The sequence below is a fragment of the Sinocyclocheilus grahami genome, unplaced genomic scaffold (assembly GCF_001515645.1).
Source record: "Sinocyclocheilus grahami isolate Dianchi unplaced genomic scaffold, SAMN03320097.WGS_v1.1 scaffold1033.1, whole genome shotgun sequence".
In the NCBI taxonomy this organism is placed as follows: Eukaryota; Metazoa; Chordata; class Actinopteri; order Cypriniformes; family Cyprinidae; genus Sinocyclocheilus; species Sinocyclocheilus grahami.
The window spans coordinates 17,229-43,970 of record NW_015506212.1 but is presented as its reverse complement, the minus strand read 5'-3'; the positions used below and the strand labels follow the sequence as shown (position 1 = coordinate 43,970).

The window sequence follows — 26,742 nt, the reverse complement described above, 5'->3', positions numbered from 1 at the left end:
AATGTGTTTGACCTAATCTACGCAATACAAGCATGATGCTTTTCAAGGTACTTATCCTACGTAGCCTCTGCTTGTAGATCTATGCCAATCAATACATTTTGATAAATGTCATCATTGGTGGCTCTCAGTTAACTAATTAATCAAAACCACAGCATCTAGCTGGTTATAAGACTTAAACCATTGCATCCTTGAGCTTTATATAAATATATGACTTAAAATGTGGTACAATTGACCATACTTCAGCCCAGTTCAGCATTATCACCTATCTTTATAATCGAACATTTACATAGACAGGCGTTTACGTGTTTAAAGCAGTCACATTTATTGGCCTCTTCTATGCACATTTACTAAACAGCCAGACAAGCTGGCAAACGATTTTAGAGACATTTTACAATGGGACTTTCCACAAAGATTACTAAAAAATAAATACAAGACTCAAAAGTGTTGCACAGATCAAAAATATACAAAGGCTTATAATTAATGTAAACTTTGAAAACATTTTACATAAGAAACACCCTGGAAACGATTTTAAAAGGTATTCTATTTACAAGTTTTTACAAAAAAAACAACAACAACAAAAAATCATTTTAGTTGCTTGAAGACTTCAGTCTAGTACCAGAAGAGACATCACGTAACTGTGTGTGTGTGTTCAGTACAGCAAGTGTTTGTCTGACTCTGAAATCCTTTGGTACACAAATCTTTCATGTTACCATTCACCAAGCATGCTTTATAACTTTAACAATATGAGATTTCAATTCATAATTGCTTTTGCTATGTGTTAACTATTCCTGTTTAAATAGCCTTAGGTACAGCAATAGACAATGTGAAAACCTTCTCAAACATACTAAACATCAGTGCAAATTTTAAGGTTAGACTTTACAATGTTGGAATGGTAGCTTACAAAATCGTTTACCTCTGTTTTGAAGATGGATAGTGAAAGTCTTTGCCGACTTTTAGATTGCTTAGATTTGTAAATGTGTGTTTTTCCCTTTGTATAACATCTTTACCTAAAGCTAGTTAGTTGTCAGTGATCGAATAGTTGAGGACAGCTTAAATACTTGATCCAAAGACTAAATCTCACCAAGCAAGGTAAATTGCAAACACACCAGAAGGTCAATGGTACAAAGGAGAGAAATGCCAAATACACCACTGGACACCTTTAGGTTTCAAAGGATCATTAACAGAGTAGCTTATGCCATTCATATTTTTTATATTATTTATAAGTGGTTTTATTGTCTGCATTAAATTCGACTGTCTTTTGAAACCAGTGTTTACCCACTAAAGCTTAACCTCTGAAAAGAAAAACATAAGACCATAAATCCATAAATAAATCTGCAGTCATAAATGTATCAAAGCCCAATATTTCATAAAAGCAAGATACTAATAATCCTTTCGCTTTAGTACCAAAATGAAAAACATGAGGTGGCTCTTGGAAGCTGATTTTAAAAAAGCTTAACGATAACCAAACAGTAGTGCAAGTCCATGTTTTTTCATCTGTCCTTTGCAACCTTTTTTACAACCTCTTTCCTTTGATTTGCATCCTTTTCAGCACATCCTCATACGCACAGATTTATTTGTTGCTCCAGCAAAAGAAAGTCTTTATCAAGACGCAAACCTTCTTGCTGCAGACTTGCTCTGTCTCTCAGTCTGACGTGACTCTACACCTCTGTAGTCTTTCTTTGGATATTTTACTGTCTGTGCTACAAACAGCAACAGCATTGAGAAAGGAATATGTTTTCCATCAGTTTCAAGGATGATACCAAGCTTTAAGTCCTTCTTGTAACTTTCCTCATTGCCTCTCAACATTGCAAATTCAAACCCAAAGCAACACAAACTGCAAAAGCCTCCTGACCAAAACTTCCACTACACACTTCTAAAAACTTCTACTTATCCTTCTACAATATTATTCTGCCATAGTCCGTTTATTACATATAAATGTCTTTGAAAAAGATTGTCAAGAGTGTTTCAATCAGATTTTTGACAAAAAACAGCTCATGGCCTTAGAAATCTGATGAGGCAAATTTCTTGATACGCTTAAACATGATGTACCAATATCGGCTCCTCTCTTAAGTTTTATTGCATGCAGTTAATTTGATCTATTAAAGTGAAATATAGAAAAGCTACAACTACTACGGTAGAGGCATAATTTCAAATTGGCTGTAAAACGCTTGCACCGTATTAGTCCTGCTGTGTGGGTCAGTGATCAATAACAAAAAAATCACTTCACAAAGAGCAGAATTATATATATGCTTTAGAAACAATTGGTACAGTATTCACAGAATACGTTTAGTGCCTGTGTTGTAGCTGTTATCATTTTTCTTAGATCAATTTATTGATAAAGAAACAATGGGTTGATTTTTTTAAAGAAATTTGCTTAAAAAAGATAAATACTGAATGAAAGGGAAGAATCATGTGGTCATTAATTACAGCATTGCTTTAAAATTATTAGATGGTGCATTAAACAGCTCAATATCTTAAAAATGCCAAATATGGACACAATTTGACTATTACCTTCTTAAGCTAATCTCATTAAAAATACATATTTTTTTAAATTTATATTCTTTATATAGATATTTATTTTCATGTCACTTTTTCTTTTGTGGCATTTTTGTAAGATTTCTTTAAAATGTCCAGTACCAATGTTTCAGTACCAAAAGAAGTGCAAAATAGTGGTTGGCCATCAGGATAATCCAACACAGCTACATTTCTTGCCCAATAAGATCCAGTTGCGGGCTACCTCGAAAGCACTTAGCCCATTTATGCTACAGCTAACTATACAAAAGGCCACTCTTTGATTGTCCCAAGCTGTCTGCCATAAACAGTTTGTATGTAAGGTACAAGAAAGATTTCCCTTCTTTTAATACCATCTGGACCCATTTTCACAGTTACCCCAGTACAGTACTGTTTTTATCTTTCTAGACAATGTTAAATGTGTGTGACAAAAAGCATCCGCAATTGATTCACTGTGAGTAATTACAAAGTGATGGATTTTTATCATGTAGTTTTCTCCACTCTCATTCTAAAATGGAAGGTACGCAAACACAGTATTCACATAAAATAAATATGTTTATGGAAGTTATTAGAACACCACTACTGAAAATCATTATTAGAATGTTTTGTTCTTCTTGATACAAAATGGTACAGACGCTACGTATTTTGTTTACGGTCTTCTTAGTTCTTAAGAACAGAATTGAGTATGCCAAGTGCCTAGCATTATGGACCTGATGTCAAAGATTGTGTCTAAACTGATTCTAAAAGTCAAGATGCATTTTTCAGGAGGAACGGTCATCGTGTGGGCTTCCATCTGAGTTTTCTGTTTCCCCTTCTGATATGGCCTGCATGGGAGCAGTGTACAGCCGACTGCGTGTACTGTAGCGGCTGCTATTCGCAGCTGGCGGCATCCTTGACCGGCCTTGTCTAGTTGAGGCAGATGTGGGAAAAGCTTTTGGAGAAAAGCCCTCAGCATACGATTTGGGAAAGGGGCTGGGCATTTGCTCGGGAGTTCCCTCTGGAAGTTGTTGTTGTAAAGGAGAGAGAGGCTCCTCAAATGGTCTAGAACCTTCCATCAGGAGCTCACCGGGGCTTTTGGGTGCAACGGGGCTCTTAAGGATCTCTGTAGCTGACATGCGATAACTGGAGTCGGACCGACTTCCCTTTTTCAACAGCAGCAGTTTGAACTCTTCATTTGAGGTACTGGACTTTTTGGCACTCCTGTAAATTGGGCCCGGGGTTCTCTGAGCCCCAGTTTGAGTAGATGGACTTGCAGGCATGTTTGGGGTGCTGGGCGAGGTTGCAGGATTAGTAGCAGATTCATTCCCAGAAACAACCGGTAAACGGTTCCGCACTGACATTTCTTCAGAATCTTTCCTGCCCAGCATTTTTCGTTTTGACCTGAGATGGCAAAAACAAAACAAGAGACAATAAACATTTAGCGATTTTCAGTCATTTCTAAAATCTACTAAAATCTACTAGATAAACACACCTGTGAATCATAGCAAAGAGATCCTCTGTTGTGCGACTTTTACTTGGTGAAAGAAAAACACTATCATCCTCGGTTTTGGATTCGTCTGTCAGAGGGGACACAGTTGGATCGCTTGGTGTGGACTCTGAAATAGAAACTCTAAAACTCATTCCAATTCAAAATGTTTAAACTTTACACAAAATTGAAGCTAGTTTACTTAGTAATAGAAATATTACACAAACAAACCTTTGCTGAAATAGTCCTCTGTGTCTGGTGTTGACCCTTCCTCTACAAGTTCCTGTGAGGCACTTCTGGTTGGAACACCTGATGTTATAGATTCTTCTTCAGCACTGCTGATTAGATAAGCTTGCAATGTCTCTGATCTTTGATTGACAATATCAGGCACTTGGTCAAGACCATCTGACCTCTTTCCAAGACCATTCTGACAAGGGATTCCCTCATTTGGCTCAGATTTCCATGGTTGGATTTGCTCCACTTCCAGACTACTCTGGGGAAATAAATTATTTGAGGTGCTCACATCTTCTGCAACTTCTCGAGAATTTTCAGACATCACTTCATCCATGTTCACCTGCTCAGATGGGGCCTTAAAAGCAATCATGCTCCAAAGAGGTGATGGGGCTAATCGGTCATATCTATTTCTTGCACCAAAATGGCTTGCTATATTCTTAGCAGCTAGTCCATCTACTGGGGTAAACAGTGATTCACAATTGTCCTGAGAGGTGGTTTCTATGAAAAGGGGTCTATAGGGTGGAGGCTTCCTAGTTTCATGGGGTTTATTGTGAGTAGGTGGGGTAATGATAGTCACAGTGGGACACTTAGGCCTAGTGGCAGTATCAGGTATAGGTCGATCGTGGCTCCCTTCTCCAGATTTGCCAACTGAACGTAGTTGAACTGAACGAAGTACCATAGGAGTGATGGCCAAAGGACTAGTGACTGCCAGCTCATCACTTGAAACCGAAGTTGCCAGACTCTCACGCTTGGTTTCTGCTATAGCTGCTGCTTTTTGTTTGCTCTGGTGGAGGATGTGCATCTGGTTTGTGTGAATTGAAGGCTTGCTGACATTGGGAAGGGCACTTAGGTCAAGATGGGAGGGAGGTATGATAGGCAATTCCAGGTCCCTTTTGGATGAGTACTTCTGAAAAGAAGCAAGTGAGGACTTCCTCTCTGGGACTTTGGGTTTCCTTTTGCCACCAGTAGGGGACATTGGGTGAGCGTTTGGGAAGAAAGCCGATGGAAGAGATGATGTTGGTGTCTCTGACTGGCTTGAGTAGCCACTGGACGGTGACGCTAGACCTACCAGCTTTTCAGGTGAAGGCAATCTATACTCACTTTCCCCCGATGGTAATGAAGGAGTAGTTGCCCTAGATTCTGACTGGGAAGTCTGGGATTCAGAGCTCTCCTGTGACTTAATGCATTCTATGACAGTGGTACCCGTAGCTGTGCTGGAATTTGACAACGATCTGTAAGGATCATTGGATTTCAAGTCATTAAGAAGCCAGAGATCTGCATAGTCTGACTGGACAGCTCCCTCGTCCTTGAAGGAATGTGTTTCTGTGGAGCCAAACAAAGCAACTTCTGGAATCTCTGTAGAACTCTCAACACCCCAAGCCCCCAGTGGCTCCTCACTCTTCAGCTGACTTGAGTAGCCTCTGTTCAACCCCTCATGCTGTGTTCTCTCACCGGAAGACATAGATTTGTTCTGACCGACAGCATTCTTTGGTTCATTCTTGTCAGTGGGAGGTCCAACATGGCTGCTTATTTTCTTCAAGGATGAGCTGCGTTTTGGTGGGGATGGCTTCACCTTTGGTTTCCTTAGAGAGAGACTACGTCTCTGAAGTGTGCTTGTTTGATGTCCATATTCTGCCTGCTGCTTATCTATGCATGTATAGTTATACGTGAAGCTTTTGCTACCTTTAAGACCACAGTCAAAGTGCATGGAGGTATAGTAGCCCTCTGCATCTACAGAAAAGTGTGAGGTGGTGTCAGCCTTTTCAGATGGTGGCCTATCTGTTAAACTTTCAAAAGTGGCTATGCTAGCAAAACTGGGACTTTCTAGGATATTCTCTGCCCTAGAGTGCTCAGGACTGAAGTCGGGATGGCAAGGCATGTTGTGCCTGTAGTGTGGATAGCTCCACTCACCCTCACTGGCAGTGCTGGCTCCAGCATCATCAAGCATGTCAGTCGCAGTGGAAGTTAATGAACCTGTCCTATGGCTATGGAGGCCTTGTGATCGGTCTCCAGGATATGGATCAATAATGAAGCCGGTGGAGTCATCATTAGTATTGGTAGCTGCATTCAACGATAGTTCTGAATCACAGTGGGATGATCCGGTGAGTGGGGGTGAGGCTGCAGGTGGAATGGTCTCTGATGTCTGGGAGGGACAGGTAGAACTGCTACCACTCCAATTGCCGCTCGAGGACTGGTGATCCTCCTTGTGGTCCATTTGGCTAGTCAGCACACCAGCATTGGAAACGGAGTGAATGGGGCTACTGAATGTATCAGAACTGGAGGAAATCTCACAGCTACCCATGTCAGCTTTCCGAGGCAGATGGGATCGACCCCTCTCTATCCAGTCATGCTCTGTACTTCCAGCATGCTGCTTGAATTTCAAACTGTTATGCTGGCCCTCTGGGATTGCCTGGTCATCAGTGCTTTCTTCATAATCTTTTAGAATATGTTCCCCTGGGACTGGTAGGAAGTCCTCTGCCTCAAACGGAGACAGCTCTTCCTCATCCTCCTCCTCGTCATCCTCATCACTGTTATCATGGCCTTCGTCCACCAATCGCCCTCCCTCACGCGGGAGGCTTCGAGAACGCAGACGGGAGCCTACTGAGGTGGTGAACATTGTGTCAGAGTTGTCAGGCAGAGAAGATATGTTGCCTGTGGAATGGGACAGTGACACAGTCACGCCCTGCCCCCTTTGTGCTCTGATCCGTCTACGTGAGGGTGCAGCCCCAACAATCAGGGATTCTTCTGTCTGGCAACCAGAGTCCTTGGTGTTGAGACGAGAGAGTGTGAGATCCTCTTGGCAAATTTCAGGGTTGTTATGGACCATCACTGTACGTTCTCTGGCCACTGGAGACTCGTCAGAATCTAAAAAACAATAAACGATTTTTCAGTAATAAATAATGTTTTATACATGCCATTTACTCTTATTGTATGCCTTATTCTTTACTGTAAATAAACAAATAATGAAAACATAGAGTAATAAAAGAATGTTACAGGTCCACACACCAAAATCTTGCTGCACACGTCTGGGAATGCCAGTGATCGTTTTCCGTCTCCTTAGCTTCCTTCGCCGTTGAAGCACTGATTGCGAATGGACTAGTGAGCAGCGCACACTGGCCTCTCTGTCGAACCCAACCCCTGCAAAGAGCACCAGACATGTGAGAGGCTATTGGGTGCAATCCACTTTTTTCTACTTCTCCCTCCCGTTTCTCACACTCATAAACCACTGAGATTTTTGATGCTAAATACAATATTTTAGTCAAGATGAAAATAATGTATCTTAACTAATATAACTAGTGTCTTAACTAATATATATATATATATATATATATATATATATATATATATATATATATATATATATATATCTATATAGAGAGTATTTTTTGATGCTAAATACAATATTTTAGTCAAGATGAAAATAATGTATCTTAACTAATATAACTAGTGTCTTAACTAATATATATATATATATATATATATATATATACATTTCTATACAGAGTATATATTTGACGTTTTACAGTATATAACTGCTTTCATGTCACATGTATAAAAAAAGTTTGACTTTCTACACAAGTTATGCATCAATATACAAGGTTAACAGCACATCTCAGAAGAAAGAAATGTATGTATTATAAAATCATAAATGCAACAAAAAGATGGTTTTCATTCATGTTAAAATATTTTAACTGACACAAAAGTACACTGGACAATACGCAACATCATGCAAGGTGAAAGGAGCGACATATTCAGGACGTCAGAACAGAAAACAACCAGGGTTGAAAATGGGAGAATTGCTGTCCTACCCGACCCCAGCCTTACTCTAGACTGCAGTCTGCTGCTGTACTCTTGAGCTCTATTTGTTTTGATGTTTGTCCAGTGTCATGCATCATGACTCTCATGTGATTGCAAGGCTTGGCCCTTTGAGCACCAATTACACCACTGTGCCTGTGATGTGCAATTTCCAGTCAACACTGTCTTTGACTCAATCCTTGCTGACACGCGCACCTCAAATGTCCCGTTCCAGTCAAGCCCAGAGTAGATATATTTGGCCTCTTTGTAATTCTAATGCAACTGATTAGCATGCACAAAACGCTTTCTTGACTCTTTGCATTTCCTGGCACAAAGTAAGTTACCATGACAACTAAGAACTTTTTTGTTTCAAATTTCATGACTTGCAGATTTTAACCTACTTTCCAGTGCGTCTAATACTGTTATTATTCTAATGTATTTGGGTGATTCTTCAGTTTGGGCCCTTCTAACAACTTGAAGAAAGAAATTCTCAAAACCATGTTTCATCTATGTTTAAACATTAATCACATGTCATGGAATAAAAAGGGTCTGATCATGGCCTTATTCAACCTTTAAAAAAAAAAAAAAAAAACAGCGGAACAGCCCATGCTTTTACTTTTTTTTTTTTGCCTCTGTCTGTCAAGCATTTTCCTGACATGTTTTTATGAGAATAAGCAAAAGGTCTACAACAGCAAATGTCTAAAGCCATTATAATCTACCCTTTAAAACCAGGAACTAAAAAATCACACATTTACTTTAGCCATCTATGTTTCAGGACTACTAACTCTTCATTTATAAAGTTATTGGCCACTTAACGCTGACTTATAACAGCATGTGCTAGTAATGTGAAAATCAAAACTTTTCATTAAATTAGAAAGCTATAATAGCCAAAATGAGAGTGTTATTATGGCTGAGATGGCAACCCCTTTTCTCTTTCCGCACATTATTCTAGATGGTGATGGTTAGGGAATGAAGTGTCACTGATACTGAAGGGGGAAACTTAATGGACATGTAAAAGATCTCTCACTTAGGAAAGCTGATATCGCTGAGGGGGAAGTAGAGTTGGCTCCCTCCTCTGAAAACAATACACGCAAAATTCAGCGTACTCACAAGGTAATCCTTCTGTTCATTGATGCCAGAGGAGAACTTTGGTCAAGATGATGATACTCTCAGTTAGATTTAGTTATGAGGTGTAACATAACTTTAACTTTTCATTAATAAACCATTAATAAACAGTATGTAATGCTTAACAGATCATTTGTAAATATATATTCACATAGCTAGAAGTATGAGATAATGTGCTTGTTAATGTTTACTAATGAACTTATTAAACACTACCTAATAATTAACAGATCATTATTTCATGTAAATTAAAATGCTTATGTCATCAAACATCCAGTTCATATCATCATGCACTTTTCAAAAATCTAAAGGATTTTAAAAGAAATGTGTTAATGTACTTTCAAATGCTAACAAATGTCAATAAAGTTCAGTTCACATATTATCTAACATTGTAAAATGTGGTGAAAAAAATAGCTTAATTGGTCATTTTAAGCACATCACAAACTATTCATGTTAACATATTATTCACTCAATCACAGCCTGTAAAGGTCACATATGTGACCATGGACCACAAAACCAGTCATAAGGGTAAATTTTTTGAAAATTAGATTTTTACATCATCTGAAAGCTGAATAAGCTTTCCATTGATGTATGGTTTGTTAGGACAATGTTTGGCCAATATACAACTATTTGAAAATCTGGAATCTGAGAGTGCAAAAAAATAAAAAAAATTGAGAAAATCGCCTTTAAAGTTGTCCAAATGAAGTTCTTAGCAATGCATATTACTAATCAAAAATTAAGTTTTGATATATTTATGGTAGGAAATTTACAAAATATCTTCATGGAACATGATGATTTTTGGCATAAAAGAAAAATCGATAATATTTGACCCATACAATGAATTGTTGGGTATTGCTACAAATATACCCGTGCTACTTATGACTGGTTTTGTGCTCCAGGGTCACATATTTGGTCTGTGTTTGCTGTGTAGTATTCTTGATTGTTTACACATCTTTACAAATCATTTATTAATCATTTGTTCATGTTTTTGCATTACCCGATCTAGTTGAAACTATTCATCATTTGTAAATGTTTATAAATGTTTACTAATAATTAGTACCTTTACGAGCAGTCATCTCTGGCAAAAAAAAAAAAAAGAGTCCAGAATGACCTGAATTCATCCTATTTACACACCTTTACAAATATGTATTAATCATTTGCTCATGTTTTTGCTCAAGTTAAGACTAGTCATCATTTGTAAATGTTCATGGATGTTTACTAACCTTTACGGGCATTGGACTTTTAGCTGCTGTAACAACATTTGTGTTAAGGGGTGGTGGTTAATTAAATTTAGCTAAATGCTTGCTAAAGTCATAACACAAGTTGTAATTTGGTTGCAAATCATGTTGTTATTGTCTCAACACTTATATCAGTATACTACTGTATATACAGTCAAACCAAAAATCATTCAGACACCAGATATATTTTTTATATATATATATATTTTTTTTTTACTAGTGGGTGCAGGACACTATAGTTCATTTATGTAAGTGAAGATAGCAAAATAAAGTAAACTGTGACATATTATAAAAAATTCATCATACAGTGCACTAAAATTGATAAAAAATGTGGGACCAAAAATTCAGACACTTTGACCTGACTATGTTGTGCTTAAGTGTTTTTCTTTAATTGCTAATGCAACCTTTTTACACCACAGACTGAACAAAATTAAGCATTGCTTGGTAATTGGTTGACCTAAACTGGTGTCATCTAATTGTGTACTTAAATTTAACAGCTGACAGCTATTCAAGCTAATTCATTTGTGAGACAGTCTAACAGAAGGATGGCATCATCAAGATAAATTTGTTCTGACACAGTTTAACTCTGAGTTCTTTTCACCATTTTCTAAACTATAGTGATAATGTGAAACATTATGAAGGTATCTGAATGATTTTTGGTTTGACTGTAATTAAACAGGATATTCCTTGAATTTCTCTCATCAACAAGAGAAAACAAATCAGTTTAAAAAAAAACATACTTATTAATTTATCAATATGTTGTAATATAAACAGTGTTTCCTTATAGTAATCAAATTGACCCCTGTACACTGTTGACCCCATTACCCAACCCTTAAACCTACCCATACCACCAAACCTGTCCTTAACCCTACCTGTATCACAACTCAGTAGCTTTCAATCATTGCATAACAGCTGTTAAAATCATTTGTACATTTTTGAATTGCATGAGATACACAAAATGGCTCAAATATATTTATAAAAAATAAAAACACGAAATGCACTAATTGTTATGTTTGGAACTACTACTACTAATACTACAGTTCATTGTCAATGACAGAAATGGCATTTTAATCAAGAATTGGCACAAAAGCTTCTGGTATTATCTGTTAAAATTCTTGTTACAGTGTAGATTATTGGAGCATGTTTTACTAGAAAATACAATTTTGGTATTTCCCCTTCAAAGGTTCTTGTTTAATTCAATGTGTTGCTTGCCATTTCTTTGTAATTGTTTGTGAAATCTACTAGCAATTTATGACAAACAAATTGTTATTACACCGATTGTTTTTTTACACACATTTACAACAACACTAGATTCTAATGGACCAAAGTTCTCCTTCAGCAGTGACAGCGTCACCAGACTTGAGCCCTATAGTATGTACTTGAGCAATAGTAAAATAAATGCAACCTTTAATTTTCCTTATAATAATGAAATTATATTTTACAAAAAAAACATTATATGCTGCTACCATTGAAGTGTCATACTCAGCCCTGACTCAGCATGCATTATCGGCAGCAAACACTAGGGGCTATTTACCTGTTACGTTAATGGGAACGATGCATGAGTTCATGACTTGAGAGTCCGTCTTCATCTTCTCCTCTGGGGTGGGCAGTGGTAAGATTCCAGCCCAGTTGGTCTGTTTGTCCAGCGTTGAGGCCACATTCGGGATCGGGCACTTCGGCCAGTGGCCCAAAGCCACCACCTCTGAATCTGAATCCACTGGAGGAGCAACCTAGAAGAACATTACGGTGATGAATATGAGGTTACTGAGGTTGGGAAAGCTTTTATAGATGTATCTAACAAATCGATGATGGTTCCACTTGCTTTAATCCTTAAGACCCCATGAATTCACTTGATAAGTGCAGTTTATGTTTCTAAATTGGCATATTTCCAATTGGAACAGGAAGTTGGGCTGTTTTTCTTATAAATAGCCAATGGTCTTGGTTCGATTTGTTACAGCAACTGGATACGTCATTATTGCTTTTGGTTCATTTTTCCTGGAAAAGAAGACAACATTTTCAATGTGTACATATGCTAAAAGTTAACATTTAGCAGTGCACTTGTGTGCAATATACTTTAGTGCTAACAGACATAGACAAAAAACCCACAACAATCTATTTTGATTTCATGAGGTCTATGAAAAAGTGGAACAACATACTTAAAATTGGATCAAATTAAAATTTTTAGTTCTACATGCACATGCATAAAAAAGCACTGAAAAATGTAAAGTAAATAGCAATGGAGATGCATTAGTGTACAACAGTTTCAAGAAAAAGTGATAAGAAATGCATATTCTCATGAAGTATACAACACAACGCAAGTTCAATTCCTTCTTTTCAACTGTCACTCACAGAACCAGCTGAAGTACACTTGCTAAATCCTGTCAGATATTTAATTTAGCAGTTAATCTAATTAGTTAACTTACCTTGTGGAGTTTACAGAGTGTTAACTAAAGAGGTTTGGAGAGTTTAGTGGCTGTCACCCAGCCACATATGAACATGCACAGTGTTAAAGCGAGCTGTGATATTCAGTCTTTGTGTGTCCTTTTCCCAGCCGGCCAATGAGGATCTCACAATAAACAGCAGCCAAAAAAAAAAAAAAGTGTTACCACGGAAACTTCTCCCAAAACCAGAAGAGGACGAAAAGAAAGAGGGAAGCGCCACAAAAACAGACGGACAGAATCAAAGGGAGTTTATGACCATTTTGTTTACCGGCACTGAAATGAGGGGCAAGGGGTGAAGTGGAGTTTTGAAAAACACGGGATCAAAGCAGGAAAAAAAGAAAAGAAAAAAGGAGTGTATGGAGCCAAAATGGCCAGGAGAGGAGGGAAAGCAAGGGGGGAAAGAGCCAAATGTGACGGTTTGATTTCTCCATCTGGCTCGTGTTCAAAAGCTATTTTGATTAGAAAAGAAACGAGACATCAGGGGAATGAAAGAATGCCATTCATGAAGTTCAGCAGCAGAAAGAGAGAAACACAGAGCGTATAGGAGCACGAGGAAACCAGAGAAAGTGAACCTTATAATATGTCTACAAAACCTATGTCTAGAGTCCAAAATGAAACTTTTGGCAATCTTGCAATGGCAAGTGATTAAACAATAAATCAATAAAAAATATTAATAAATAAACAACATTAAAAATAATAATAATACTGTTTTTATATATAAATAGAGAGTGATACATTATTGTAAAGTATGAACATAATAAAATAATAGCAATAATAATATATTTTGTAAAATATAAAAAAACTAGCAAATAATGACAGTGTTTATTTTTCCATATTCATTGCAACCACACAGGATGAGCCAGTATGAATACGTAAAACTGCACAAAAATATAAACCATGTGAATTTGTTCCTCATTTTTTCATTAGTGTCCCAACTATTCCATTATTATGTGTCACTAAATTAATTTCTAGAGGAAAACTTGCAGCATAAAACATCTTGTACTGGTTGTGTTGATGAGAGATTAGATCATCTTACTTTATATTATATATTACTTTATATATATATATTGTATTATATTGTTTCTTCGTTTTACTTAAAAGCATGCATTATGTTGCCAAATCCCATCACAGCCAGTAACTTTAAGAAATTAAGCTATTTTTATTACATTTTTTATTTAAATTTAAATGGACCCTAAATATGCCTTAAAATGGATCAGAAAAGACAAGCAACAGCAAGTGACAAGTGAAGAGAACATTTCAAAAGGGAACTTATGACAGAGTGTTCGCTCTTTAAAGCATCTTGGAGTCAGTCACTCAGGCAGGGGTTTGTGGGTAAGCCACAGTGCCGGGAGCTGATGGGCAATTATATTTTTCTGCCACAGACACACACACACACACACACACACACACAGTCAGACAGCAGCTCTACCCTGGAAACCCTGTCATTAAGAAACCTCAGACCTGCGCACTTCTGTGTGTGTGTGTGTTTCCCGTAGACATTCTTCACATAGTATTTCAGGAGCATAATGCTGGAGAGGCTATGAGAAGGGCAGTGCTTTATTAGTCTGTGCTAGTGTTGATTTATACAGCATTACCAGGGTCAGAAACGAGGGCAAAGATAATGAAGATAATTCAAAGTGACTTGTATATGCAAAAACATATGGAAGCCCATTTCCACGTTATAAAAAAAATGTAAATAAAGACATTTTATCTCACAATTCTGAAAATAAGTTCTGGGGCCTCATTTATAAAAAGCTGAGAAGAAAAACTTTTGAACGTTAGTGTATGCTCTTATAAAGGTCAAAAATGGCCCTGAAAATCAATTCACACACATTTTCCATAATTCAGATTTGCACACATATGCACAGAAGATCATCATTTTGACATTGGCATATCCAGATGAAAGTTCAGGCTGATGTTAGAAGGTAGTAGCATCAGAAGAGAAGTTTTAAAGAATTATAGATGTTAGACAAACACAAAAAGAGTCCTGTTAAGATTTGGTTTACATTCAGAAGTTAACAACATCTGATTATATGTTTATAATAAAACTTATGTGTGTTAAATAACATTAACACAGACGTGTTTTGAAGGTTCTACCAAACCAAATCTTATGTAAGATGTTCCGTTAAACCACTGATCTGGAAGCAGTTTTGGCCTCATCCCCATGATTATGATTTGATTATGGATGTAAACTGTTTCCAGATCAGCGTGAACATAGGATTTAGGAGACATTTGGGGGTAAAATACCTTTCTGCTCCATGGGGAAAAATGACAACACTCAGTAGGGGAGGAGGACCGGGTGCTTTGGAACTACAACACATACAAACACAAAAATGGACATGAATATGAGGATGAACATAAACACAGAAATGAACACAATGAGGCTGCATCTGCTTCCGTACTGGAACTGAAAGAACAGCCGTGATTCACTGTGCTTGTCAAAAAACAACGTGATAATATACATTTAGGTGATTATATATAATTAAAAAGTTGTCCTCAGTTCTGCAGCACTGAAACATTTACAACACCGAATTCACATACGTTATGGCCAGAAGTGATGATTTAAAGTTAAAATGCCTTAATGTTGGATTGTTTTATTTTCTGTTGATGGACTATAGTATGTACTTGTGATGTTTTTATCAGCTGTTTGGACTCTCACTCTGACGGCACCCATTCACTGCAGAGGACCCATTGGTGAGCAAGTGATGGAATGCTAAATTTCTCCAAATCTGTTCTGATGAGGAAACAAACTCCTCATCAGAAAACATCTTGGATGGCGTTGAGAGTAAGTAAATAAGCACATTTAAAATTTTTTTGGGGGGGTGAAATATTTCTCTAAGTCATGGTGTACCAAGTAAAGATATGTAATCCAGCACAGATGACTGAACACCTGTCAGCAACCCATGAACATCCTGAAATAAATAGCGTTATTATAGGAGGCTTAACAAAGAAATGAACGTTGTTTGTCCACATGGCTTGCTGCAAAAGAGGAGTTATTTTCATAATGACCAGCCTGGTACAAATAAGTGAGTGCTTTATGTCCTTAAAGCACGACATCCAGAGAGACACTCCCTGTTTTTTTTTTAGATCAAAATAATCATTAAATAATCATTTGACTGAAATGACTACTTATGCATGGGTAAAAAAAGAAAGAAACTGGCAACCTGGTTAATATAGTTGTTTACCTGCATCTGCTTTACAGATACAAACTATGAGGCTGAAAATAAATGCATAAACTAAAACATTATGATTTTACGAACATCAGTGCAAAGAAAATGTCAAAAATCTCTAAATGACTGTGAAGTACGTGCATGTTGGTAACATACTTTGCAAGGTATGACCCTTGTGAAAAAGAAGTGTGCTTAATTGTTTTAAGTGTGCACTTGTAGCATATGTAAAATCCTAAAAGCATATTTTTAAGCAACCATACTTGCAGATAATATAATATTAGTGAACTGAAAGTGTACTTAATAAGAGTAAATACACATTCATATATTTCTTAAAACACTTACAGTTAGTACTTTCAAAAAGAGCATTTTCTAATAATATCAAATGAAAAGTAAAAAAAAAAACATTTGAAATCATTATGTTTTAATAATCTTTTTATCATGCATTAAAGTACACATTTTGATGTGTTGACTAGCATACTAAAGCACTTGTAAAATATTTAATTATAATTTTAACTGAAGTGTGTTATTCAATATTACATTTAACCTGTTAACTGCCTGGCAATCTTTTTTATTACCCTTTTCCCCTATCACATATTTTACTAATCATCCAAAATTAGACATTATTTGAAAGTTCAAAACTCAAAATTCATCCTGTGGAACTATTTTTAAATTTGACATTGTGTTATGGAAATGGTACTTTAAATTCTTTTAGCGGGCTCCTCCCCCCTTTTGGCAGTGTTTCAAGTGTAATATTACAAAATTGACTGCAATATTTATATAATAAAAATAAAACAAAATAATATTGTGACAGAAATGTATAAATTTGTGACAGGAAAATGCATTTTAAAAATTTTAGGTTTAGAGTTTAGGTGTCACCCAGTGGCTATTTTTGGTATAGGGACTAAAAAATCTCACAGGGACTGCAATTTTTGTGATATCAACTTCAAATTTGGAACATAACTTAGTTAGACATGCAGTTTTATAACTTTTTTTTTTAGTGCAGTGCATTTTCTTTACAGTAAACTTAAACTTCTTTTCAAAACTTTTTTACCCTTTCATTTTTTTTAAATGCCAGCCTTAGGCATGTATTCCAAAGAGTTCATGAATTACAACCATTTACGTTTGTGTTATTTTCATATCTATGTTCAGAAAGGGGGGTGAAATTTAAGAGGCTAAAGTTAATATAACAATTACATTTAAATGTACTGAACTGCAAATTTCACCATTTCAAATGTGTATATATATTTATGTATTATGTATTTAAATACATAAACATACAACTTTCAGTAGAAATGACATTAAAGTACATTTTAGTGTACCGGTACTATAAATGTTCGGCAGTAAACTTTAACCATATTTCAAAGACAAAATAAGAAATTAAGAAATTATATGCAAAGACATACAATTTAAGTGGGTCACTCTCATAACACCCTTAAGATCAACTAATTGCATTTAGCATAAATTTAAACTATGATATATTTTAATTTAATTTCAAATAACATGCAATAAACTGTCTGAAAATATTACATTAACTATGTGCTTAAGCATATTCTTTAAAATATGTTATTTGCGTTATAAATGCTTTTTTGAAAAGAATGCTAAAGTGTACGTCTTTTTCACAAGGCAAAAATACAAAAATAAAGAACAACAAGCTAAAATCAAAGATCTCCATGCAGTGTTTCAGCGTGACACACAGGTGTGTGTTTACCTGTGCTTGTGTTGTCTGAGTTTCTATGTCTCTCTCTGTCCTTTCCTAAACACACAGACACACCATCATCAACACTCCGTCTACAGGAATCACACTACAGATCAGAGCTGCAGGCCGGCGGGCCGATGCTTACCGTGGTGAGGGGTCTGTCTCTCTGCTGGCGTCTGCGGTGGGCACGGGGCGACGGGTAGGTGGGCATGGGCGGAGCCATGGAGATGGAAATGGTCACCCTGCGCTCTCTCTCGCCGACCTCCTGCCTCTGCTGCTGGTCTGATGAGCAGTTTCACACACAACAGACAAATCCATAAATGAACAATTATATCTGGAGCAGAAAATGGTGCTGGACGGGTTACACTGAAGCTTAATACTCACTGTTGGGGTTTGTTCAAATCACTAACTTTACCTAAAAACAATATAATAACAGTGATGCTTGCAAGCACCACTAGCATTTGGTTTTACGTTTTGACATTTATAATTGATATGTAAAGTGGAGATTTAAAGATTTAATGTATCGTAGCATGTGGATCGTTTTTGTCATCTGACATTCTTTTGCTGTTTTTCCCATTTTGCATTACACATACAAATACATTTATTCTGTTTTAAGAATATACAGTTTCATATTACTATAGTTTTAATAGTTATATCCTGTCATTTACAGTGTTGTTATTGTTGACTTCAATTAAAATGAAACCTAAAACTATTATACAGCTTGGATAAAACATAAATATTAGATACAAAATTTTATTTAAAAACAAGGAATTTAACCACACTGAAATAAAATGAATATATATATATATAAATTACACATAAGCACATAAAAAATTACTAATAGTAAAATTAATTAAAAAAGGAAAATAATATCCTGTTATTTAGTGTTGTTACTGTTGACTTAAAACTAAAACTATTAAAAATCTAAATTAATTTCTGTTATTTGAAATAAAGATCAAATAAAATAAAATATTATACATATTAGATTAAAAAAACTTAAATTTAAACAACTATCTGACAAAAATGAATGCTGTGGCAAATAACTGAAATAAAATAAGCACTAAAATTGCTAAAAATTAAAACAGAAATAAACATAAAAAAACTAATAAAAATGACAAAAGCACTTGACAAAATTACTAAAACTTTAAATAAATGAAAATGAAAATTGACAATACTACCCTGTCATTTACAGTGTTGTTATTGTTAACAAAATAAAACTGATAAAAATATTTTCCTTAAAAATGTTGAATTGAAATGAAATATAAATATTAGATTTAAAAAAAAAAAACGTACAAACGAAAATTAGAATTGTTTTCTTGGCAACTAATTGAAATAAAATAAGCACTAAAATGACTAAAACTAAAACAAAAACTGAAAAAATAAAGCAACCTTACTAACAACATTACTAACATTTTAAATGAAAATATAAAAATAAAGCTAATTCAAAATATTAACAAATACTATAATAGTATATAATTAATACTAAAATAACACTGGTCCTTTAGAAGAAAAAACTAACAAAAAAAAACATTATTTATTTTTGATGCTTCCATATTCCTCCTCTAGAGGGCAGTGTTCACTGCCAGTGAATGGAGGATTTTGACTAGAGCGATCAACTTTGCTTAGATGAGCTCAGAAGGTGTTCACTAGGTGATTGAAAACTGATTAGTATTGATTTATAAGTGCAGCTAACCTCTGTACAGCGCCCGCAGGCTCTGTTTGGCATTTCGATGCAGCTCTTCCACACAGGCGGGCCGAGTCGATGGCAGGAACACATTTCTCTGCAGGTGCCATGGAGCCTGATAATGTCCACTCAGCTTACTCTCAATGTCCAGATTAGATAGCGCTGCAGATGAAAGAGAAAATAGGTTACAAAAATATCACTTGTACATCAGTAACCATATGTTTTATCATTCATGTTGACATGTTAAAGACACAAACAAATTGTTTTACAACATATATTCTTCCCACTTATTAACCATAAACCTCAATACATTTTGTTAGATTTAGGCATTATTGCACATCCTCTTAACTTTCTAAGCTTTGCCAAGATAATCTGTTCACACAAAGTGAAACAATAGTCTTCAGTTGCTATGAGCTGGTTAAGAATGTAGACCTTTAACTCAGTAGCTGAAAACTAAACCTGTTCTAATGACTTCCTCAAATGCTTTCAGAGAATCTGCAACTGGTGTGAAGAGCAAATAAGCTGAGTGGCTGATCAAATAGCCCAACATTAGCAAATCAATGCTGCAATCTGTCAGTGGCTAATGCATCACTGTGTGAGAGACAAAAGAACTTAATGGAGCCAAACACCTGATTCATGAACCTAAACCAAACACCTCTACACCCCAGCACAGTCACTAAAGTCATCTATCTATCTATCTATCTATCTATCTATCTATCTATCTATCTATCTATCTATCTATCTATCTATCTATCTATCTATCTATCTATCTATCTATCTATCTATACTATTTGTGGTTGAAAAGTAAATGCATGTTTTGTGACCACACATATTGCAGACACACACATTCATGTCTCGGTTATGAATAGACATAGACTGTCTGTGTGTCTGGCTGGGATGCTGCAGGCAGTTTTGACTATAATGTGAGTGAATAGACGTACATCTCCTCTTCCTTTGCCATCGTTAGCACACAGCAGCATTAATGCAGCACAATCTAGGTCACAAACTCAATAGAGCACAACTCTGTGTCTGTGTTATCTCTGTGTGCGCTCCTTTAAGACACACACACACACACTTCAATATCTTCCACACTTTACAGCAAAATTACATTTTATGATGCAAATAATAAATGTGCTTTGATGTCTGTAAATGTTCAGTAAAGTAAAAACAATTTGCCAGTATTTTATGGCAACATTGGGTAAAATCGGGTAAAATAAATATTTTATTCTTGTTTTTTAATCAACTAATATGTGACGATATTTAATATAAATTTCACTTAGCAGAGTAAAATTTATGTTTAAATGTACTTATTTTCCCTGATGCTCTTATCCAAAATGAGTTAAACTGCATTCAAGGTATATGTTCCATCAGTTTCATGCATTCTCATTTGTCATTATCCAACAAATAATACAGTACACTACTATTTAAAAGTTTGGGGTCTTTTATTTTTTATTAATAAATGTATTATTATCTTTTTTTGTCTTTTGTTTAGAAATTAATATTTTTGTTCTTCAAGGATGCATTCAATTGATCAAAAGTGACAGGAAAGACATTTATAATGTTACAAAACAAATGCAGTTCTTTTGAACCTTCTATTTATCAAAGAATCTAGAAAATAAACACACAACTGCTTTCAATGCTGATAATAATCAGAGATATTTCTTGAGCAGCAAATCGGCATATTGGAATGATTTCTGAAGGATCATGTGACACTGAAGAGTAATGATGCTGAACATTCAGTTTGGCATCACAGGAATAAATTACATTTTACAATATATGAAAACAACAACAATTTGAATTGCAATGCGTTTTCACAATATTACTGTTCTTACTGTATTTTTGATCAAATAAATGCAGCCTTGATGAGCATAAGTGGATTGCTAAAGCAGAAAACAATCTTGCCTACCCCAAACTGTTTATTATCCCAAAATTTTCACAAATCACATTTAAAGATGATCCTCAACAACACACATCACCCTAACAAAACCTATTCCACAGACCTCTTCTGAGAAAATGCATCATGGACCTTGTTTACACCAGACAAGAGGCGTCTGCTAAACATTTCCTCCAGTACCTGCTCTATGTCGTCCTGGACTCGTTCAGCAGACCACCTCTGCCATCCCATACCCCGCTCCCCTCTGTAGCTTTGCCAGATTATTCCTCTAATTTTTGCCCTCTGAGGATTTCTCCCATTTGGGACTGGATTCAAAGGTTTTGTTTAAGGGGAATATCTATCTGGACGCAAGCTGGACCGGAGTTCTGGGTCTTGATCAAAGACGCCTGACTGTGAAGATGAACCGACCATCATAATCGCTGCCTTTCACTGTGAAAAATAAAGCTTCCAGAGACGATTTCACATGTCATAGGAGAACCTGTGGTTCAGAGAAAAACCTGCTTCAAAGAACCCATGTGGGCCTAACTTGTAATCTAGAACCAATACACTGATCTGAAGAATGTATCATCAAGAACTTTCCTCCAAAGCAACTAATGAATTCAACATCACTCTTAAAAATAAAGGTTCCTAATGGAGGTTTTCTCTTTTTGGTTCTCCAAAGATCCTTTCAGTGTTCAGTTCTTAAAAGAATCAAGTGTAAAGCACATTTTAATAATCTGAAGAACCTTTTTCCACTATAAAGAACCTTTTGTGGAATAGAAAGATTCCATGGATGTTGAAATCCATGGGCCGGTAAGATTATTTTAAGGTTTTTGAAAATCTTTTCTGCTCACCAAGGCTGCCATTATGGCTTTAAAAATTAGGTAAAAACAGTAATATTGTAAAATATTACTACACTCTAAAAAATGCTGGGTTAAATACAACCCAGCGCTGGGTAAAATATGGACAAACCCAGCGCTTGGGTTATTTTGACCCAGCAGTTTGTTTAATTGCACTTGCCTATATGGATGAGGTGAAAATTGTAGCTTGATTTACCTGAATTCACCCTAGTTTGATGTTTGTTTACAGTGCCACCCTTCTAATCTTGGGATGAAATGTTCCCATGCATTAGTCCGAGATGACTCATTCTGTGAAGGCCACTGCATGGTAAATAGGGTGATGGTGACTGGGCACTCAGTGTGGCAGAAAAAACGGGGAAGGTTTAAACCAGGGTTTCCGAGTATGCTCCCCAAGGGGAGACCCCCGCTGAGGACTGAACTAATGCCCTTCTTGGTTGTCTTTATCCAGATAGACATGGCTCCAGTCAACCATGGTGATCATGGTAGCATCTTAGTATCTCAGCCCTTGAGCCCCTGCAGCCCATCAACTCACCATCAACACGAAAACCACCACTGATGTCCTAGACAGCACCATGCAACTAAACACAAAAAAAATCACATAATGCAACTGAACACACACACAAAAAAACCCTTCACACCAAAACTACACGCAAAAGCAGGTTATTTATAATCTTGTGCATGTTTTCGAAGTGAAAATACAGAATTGGTGTGATTTGACCTAAAAACAGAATGTTCCGTACTCTGGGAAGGGTCAAATGAGGACAATGCATAAATAATAAAGTGCATTAAAAACGAATGCCAACAGTGATTCTGACCCAGAAGCGTTTCTATAAATCCATAATAGAAAACACAACAGGGAACTCACAAACCTTTTTACCTACACATGCTGAAAAGCCAAAACCAATATTATTCTCATGTTGAGACTTATAGGTTCTACCTGCAGAATTCTTTCTATTTCATTCCTTTGTGTATTAGACAGAAAATATGCTAGAAATGGGAATTTACTGCCAAGCAACAATAGATCATCCAGAATTTCTCAAGCTCAGTCAGTCAAGTTATGGCGCTTTTCCACTGCATGGTATGGCACGGTACGGTTCACTTTTGGGGGGTTTTCCACTGGGTATAGTACCTGGTACTTTTTTTAGTACCACTTCGGTTGGGGTTCCAAATGAACCGTACCATTACCAAAACGTGACGTGTAAACTCTGCTAATCACGGATTGGCCAGTCAGAATCATCACTACCTGCGTCACTGAACTTGCGACACAAACACAACAGAACCGCTAGATTTAAATCAGCACAGCCAGCGAAGGATCGAACACAACTGTTTTGAACGAGCGCACCTTTTTTTAACAACCAAAAAGTTTTGTTGTCTGTTGCGGAAGTACAGACGTTCCTCTCGTTGATAGCAGAGGAGCGGATCCAGCGAGAGCTTGATGGGGCGACGTGGAATGAAACGTTTTTTTTTAGGAGTCATGGTAGTAGAGGCGGTGCAACTATTACACGTGAATAATCCCGGCCACTCTAAAGTGGTACTGAACTGCAGTAGAAACGCAAACCGTGCCGAGCCGAACCGTGCCGTACTGAGCCGTGCCGAGTCGTACCACGCAGTGGAAAAGCGCCATTAGTTAATCCAGGCCGAGGTAGTTGTGCTAGGGAAGGGGGCTGGGAGCTCTCTTCCTCATGAAGCTGTTTGGTTGTTAGTTGTTTAGCAGCATGGGGTAAAGAGCAACCCAGCAGTGATTTCTAACAGCTCTTTCTTTCTATCCCTCCACAGTCCAAACACCTCAGTCATCTCAGAGAGAGAAGGGCATTTGTCCATGTGGGTCCTTTCAGCAGCTGTTGCACCTAATTGATAAACACCCTAAAGTGATTCCACACTAAACTGAGAAAAAGAAACAAGATGGGTGAATTTACCACTTTTGAGTAAAGCATTTCAGTGCAAAAAGGGTTGCACATTTTCCAGGTGATCATGGAAGCAGTTATTCATCAAATTATGCTTAAATAATAAAGATTGCGGTTTAGAACTGGCTATCAATCCATTCAGCCAAGCATTAAACAACAAAGAAAACGTGCAAATAAACATCGCTATCAACGGGCACGATTCATTCTTAGTTAATTCCCCCTTCTCCACACAAATCAAGAAAAATCTCAAAGGTGGCCAAAACAGTCACCTCCAATGCCTCTGCTCTGCAAATACATGAGTAAACAGCTCCTAAAAACAATAGAAATGGTTCATGGAGACCGCTTGTCTACTGATGGTATCATCTGAGATAAGCCAACAGGCTTATTCTGGCATGAGAAGTGGAGATGGGAAACAGAACAGGCTTTATCACTGAACTAAATTATATAAAAATAAAATATTATTTTAAAATGTGCAAATTTTAATGCTTAAATATCCTTTTATTACACATTCAAATTTGTATGAATAAATCAGATACATGAATAGAATAAAATCAAATTAATGGCTGATGCAAAATTAAATATCCAATTTCACCCATACCAATATATCATGCATCCCCTTTACAGCTGACTTGCAAACAAATGTATAGTGACTTGATTACCACCAGTAATTTTAACCGCTGTCAGGGTGAACGTACCTTAAGGCTGTCCTGTTTCCCAAGCTCAAACCCGCCATCTTCAGTCTACAGTCACCCTCTAATCATCAGCCACTGGTTGAGACACGAACCCTGAGCCAAGCCCAGACCATTGACATTCCCCAATCCAAACATACACACCTTCCGACGTGGGAAAGTCTAGCCCTCCAAATGTTAGCCATTCATTTCAATGACATCACACCTCGCTGAAGACCACCTTCCCTCCCCTTGGGTCATAGCACATTTGGTATTACCACAATTGAAATGTTTGGGTTTACTTACAGAGGAGCCAAAATAACTAAAGTGTGCAAATTCAGCAAATCTTCCAGGTACACATAATCACAACCATACAATGCTGTTAATAAGCCCATTGAGCCATAGAAGAGGCCAAGTAATGCATAGTTTACATTGTCAATATGATGCAAAAGTATATTTAGCAACATTCAAAGGACATGAGTTCACTTAAGTTGGAGTTTCTAGGCTATAAAACAAACTACATCCAGGGAAAAGATTGCAATGCAGGATTTGCCAATTATAGATAAACTCTAAAACATAAGAAGCCATAAGAAGCTACAAAGTGTAGCATTCAAGACGTCACTGTAACAGGAGACATCTACTGTACCTTTAGACCTCAACGGCATGCAGCATCCGAGAGCCATGACCGTAGTGGAGCGTCTCAGCCAAGCTGGTCAGCAAGGGATGAGTATGTCTCTATCTTTCCTCTTGTTTTTTTCTCGTGTTTTCATTTGACTTTCTGCTTCAGCCCCCTGGGGCTTGTTCATCACCCCCATGGAATCACAGCACACTTCTTTCTCTCTCTCTCTCTCTCTCGCTCTCTGACTGACTGACTGACTGACTGTGACCTCAGGCTACTTTCAGCTCAGCTTTTCTGCAACATCTGGAACACCCCCCCCAATCTCCACCCTGTTACCCTAGATGTCCTCTACCCCCCATAGACAGTGCACATGGTTCAGTCCAGCAACAACTTGGGCTGCTATAATCCCTTTATGCTTCACTAGAGCAGTCCAAAGAAAGGAAGCACAGGGTCGCTAATCCACACTGCTGCCAGTGGGACGCTGGACAGTTAATGATGTTAGTTGCCCAGGCTCATGTATGCATGTTTGATTCACAATTATCTGCAATTCAAGGCAACTTATAAATCAAATAACTAAGTTGACATTCCAATGCTTGTAAACACTGGGGCTCTTTTAAAACTCTATATTTGATTCTAAAATCCCAACATGTCAACTTTTGGCTCAACCAATGGCGCAAGTTTGAGGGCAGGACTACCTGTTTGTCCAGTTAATTGTGGACTGAAGTGTTTGGGAGACAATCAATTCAAGATCATTTCAGTCTTCAGTGGTGCAGAAATTACAACAGCTTTTTAAAAAAAAACATTTATTCCTTTATTGATTTCCAGGCTGGAACAATTAAAATGTTTCCAAATAAATTTCCCAAATATTAATCTATAGTAGAACTGCATTACCATTCGCGAATGAAGCTGGAAGACCATAGTAAGCTTGTTAAGATACCTGGGGACACCAATATCCAATGTTAGGAATCCAAAACACAACATATTCTATAGTCTTTTCATCAGGGTACCCCCATCCACAACACAGTGCCTAAACAAAACAATTACATCTGTAACTTTCTCCTGGGCACCAGACTAAAGTAACTGCATCCTGTCTAACAAGGAATTGATCTTCTTATCGCTCTAAAGGAACCAGTATGCAATTTACAACCTATTGTTTTCAGACACAAATCAAGGTGTAAATGGCTCAGTTACTAGAGTAAATGGGTTGTATTTACTGTGAGTTGTGACTAGTGTACTAAGAGACTCATATATAGGTCTGTGTGTGTGTGTGTGCGCGCACACACACGCGCGTGTGTGTGTTCTGTTAGCTGGTATACCAATCACTGCTTTGTCATGGTGGTGTAGAAGATTCAGAGAGGAGGCAGATGGTAAACTGCTGCAAACCAGCTCTATAACCTGGCCTATATGACAGAACAAATACAAATTACATCTCCTTAGTGTCTCAATTGTTTTTCAAACTGTC

The 26,742-nt window shown here is 36.9% G+C and overlaps 1 protein-coding gene across 1 annotated transcript; it reads right to left on the bottom strand.

Annotated features, from left to right (window-relative positions):
• Positions 1–307: 307 nt before the first annotated feature.
• Positions 308–19,518, bottom strand: LOC107565879 (Nance-Horan syndrome protein-like; the record flags this gene model as incomplete). Its single annotated transcript, XM_016251170.1, has 10 exons — positions 308–3,891; positions 3,983–4,106; positions 4,208–7,075; positions 7,217–7,348; positions 9,033–9,080; positions 11,900–12,095; positions 15,054–15,116; positions 17,685–17,729; positions 17,818–17,954; positions 19,366–19,518. Coding segments are annotated over 10 exons (4,385 nt in total), but the record flags the coding sequence as incomplete, so codon positions are not given.
• Between the last annotated feature and the right edge of the window lie 7,224 nt (positions 19,519–26,742).